Here is a 2,019-nt window from a genome sequence, read left to right on the forward strand (position 1 = left end):
GGATGAGTCCATTATGGTCTACAGTGGTGAAAGGGTTAAAAACAATATTGTGCTTGTATTCAGAAAGCAGGTCTAAACGTTTTTACATTTTCTTCCTTGTAACTACTGAAACTAACTTCAATTTGTGTAGATCAGGGGCCATGTCTTCCACTTAGTCATCTTTACTATAATAACATGACATCACTAGAAATGTGTTTAATCAAGTCTTGAATGATGTTGTATATCCTATCATGAAAGTCTCACTTAGTATACAGATAAAATAGCACAACCAACTTAAAATAAATCATGTGATGTATTCTTCTTATTTAACTTGTAGTTAATTTCCATTATAGCTCAGCGACATGATCTTCAGAAGAAGCACAAGGAGATGCTGCAGTCATGTCAGACTAAACCACACAACCTCCCTATAGTGGAGACTACCATTGAACGAGAGAAAATTGTGAGTTTACACATACATGTTACTGAAGCTTAGGCATGCCTCTCGTTTTTTGAAGTATGTTTTTCTCTGTAGAGCACATACATTTTATATACAGAACGTTTAGTCAATCAGGAAACTTGACAGCAACATACCGTAGTACATATCTTTGTCTTTATGTATTAGCAATTTTTTGGTAAAAAAAGGAATAAAGAGATCCCAAAAGGATTTTAGGGCCCATTATCATAAGATCTTCATTGATTATATGCAGGATGGGTCTCTTCTTTTCATTTCTCTAATTATATAATTATCTGTTGGATTAAGTAGTGTAAACAGTAAATGCACCTTATACAATGTATTAACTTTTGATTGAATCTGCGGTGTAAACATCGTTCTTTCAAAGTGTGGTTGTGGTTTGACCATTTTACTATCCTAGTACTAACCTGTAACAAGGGGAACCCACATTTAAAATTTGAGAAAGACCTGTCAAGTGCCTCTTCTGAACTTATAAGTGATAACAATCTGGAACTGTTTAAATCCAAGATGACTGCCTGGCATCCATCTTGTTGTTCTGATAAGTCTCAAAATGAAAGATGCACAACTTGAGACCAAAGAAAATCAATCTGTGAAATGTGTGAACGATCTGTTGAATACTTCTTGAGAAATAGTGATAGGAATCGGGGAACTGTTAAAATTTAAGATGGCTGCCAGCTGGTGGCCACCTTGTTTTTGCAATCAGTTTCAAAATGAAACCTGCACAACTACAGGCTATTAAAAATTTGAGAAACATTTGTCAGGTACTTCTTAAATCTTATCTTTCTGAATTTTAAGATGGTTGCCTGTCGACCATCTTGGCATTCTAATCAGTCCTAAGATTCAATATGCCCAAGCAGGGACCCTGGGGAACATACAAGTGAAGTGATGTAAAAAAGAAAGCATAGTTATACCAGTATTACCTTCAGTAATATGTTTCTCTGAGTCTCCGTCCAGTCTGATATTAACATGTCTACACCTATATAGGTTAGGTACATAATTGTATATATGATTAATTCACATTGTCGTACTCCAAAAATAAGCTTATGAATTTGCCCCGTTTGGCATATCTTACAGACACTAGAGCGGCGCTGTGAAGAAGAGGTGAAAAAGCGGGATATGAAGATTATCCTGGATCTGGACCAGAAGGTGATGGATCAGCAAGTGATGCTGGAGCGTGCTGGAGTTCCTGGATTCTTCGTCACCAATAAAAGACAAGACATTCAGCTACAGATGTATCTTCTGGAGTTTATACAGAGACTCAGTCATATGGATATTCCCTCCTGACCTTTGTTATAGAGACCAGTCACAAAGAGCTCACCTTAAACTTGATGATACAGAGACTCAGCCACAGAGATCACACTGGCCCCTGTTATAGATACGTGGGTCATATAGAGGTGATTCTTGCCTCTGCTTTTAGAGACCAGTCACAAAGGGATAACCTTGAACTTTATTCCACTCAGTTTCAGCGAGATCACCATGAAGATCATCATGAAGACTCAGTCACATAGACAATACTCTGACAAGTGTTATAGAGACTCAGTCATGTAGACATTACTCTGACATGTGTT

At 37.2% G+C, this 2,019-nt stretch overlaps 1 protein-coding gene across 1 annotated transcript; it reads left to right on the forward strand.

The window, feature by feature from the left end:
• Nucleotides 1-316: 316 nt before the first annotated feature.
• LOC110444149 (protein DGCR6L-like) lies at nt 317-2,010 on the forward strand (the record flags this gene model as incomplete). Its single annotated transcript, XM_021488557.1, has 2 exons — nt 317-439; nt 1,526-2,010. Coding segments are annotated over 2 exons (333 nt in total), but the record flags the coding sequence as incomplete, so codon positions are not given.
• Between the last annotated feature and the right edge of the window lie 9 nt (nt 2,011-2,019).

Source organism: Mizuhopecten yessoensis, unplaced genomic scaffold (genome assembly GCF_002113885.1).
Source record: "Mizuhopecten yessoensis strain PY_sf001 unplaced genomic scaffold, ASM211388v2 hete_36041864, whole genome shotgun sequence".
Lineage (NCBI taxonomy): Eukaryota > Metazoa > Mollusca > Bivalvia > Pectinida > Pectinidae > Mizuhopecten > Mizuhopecten yessoensis.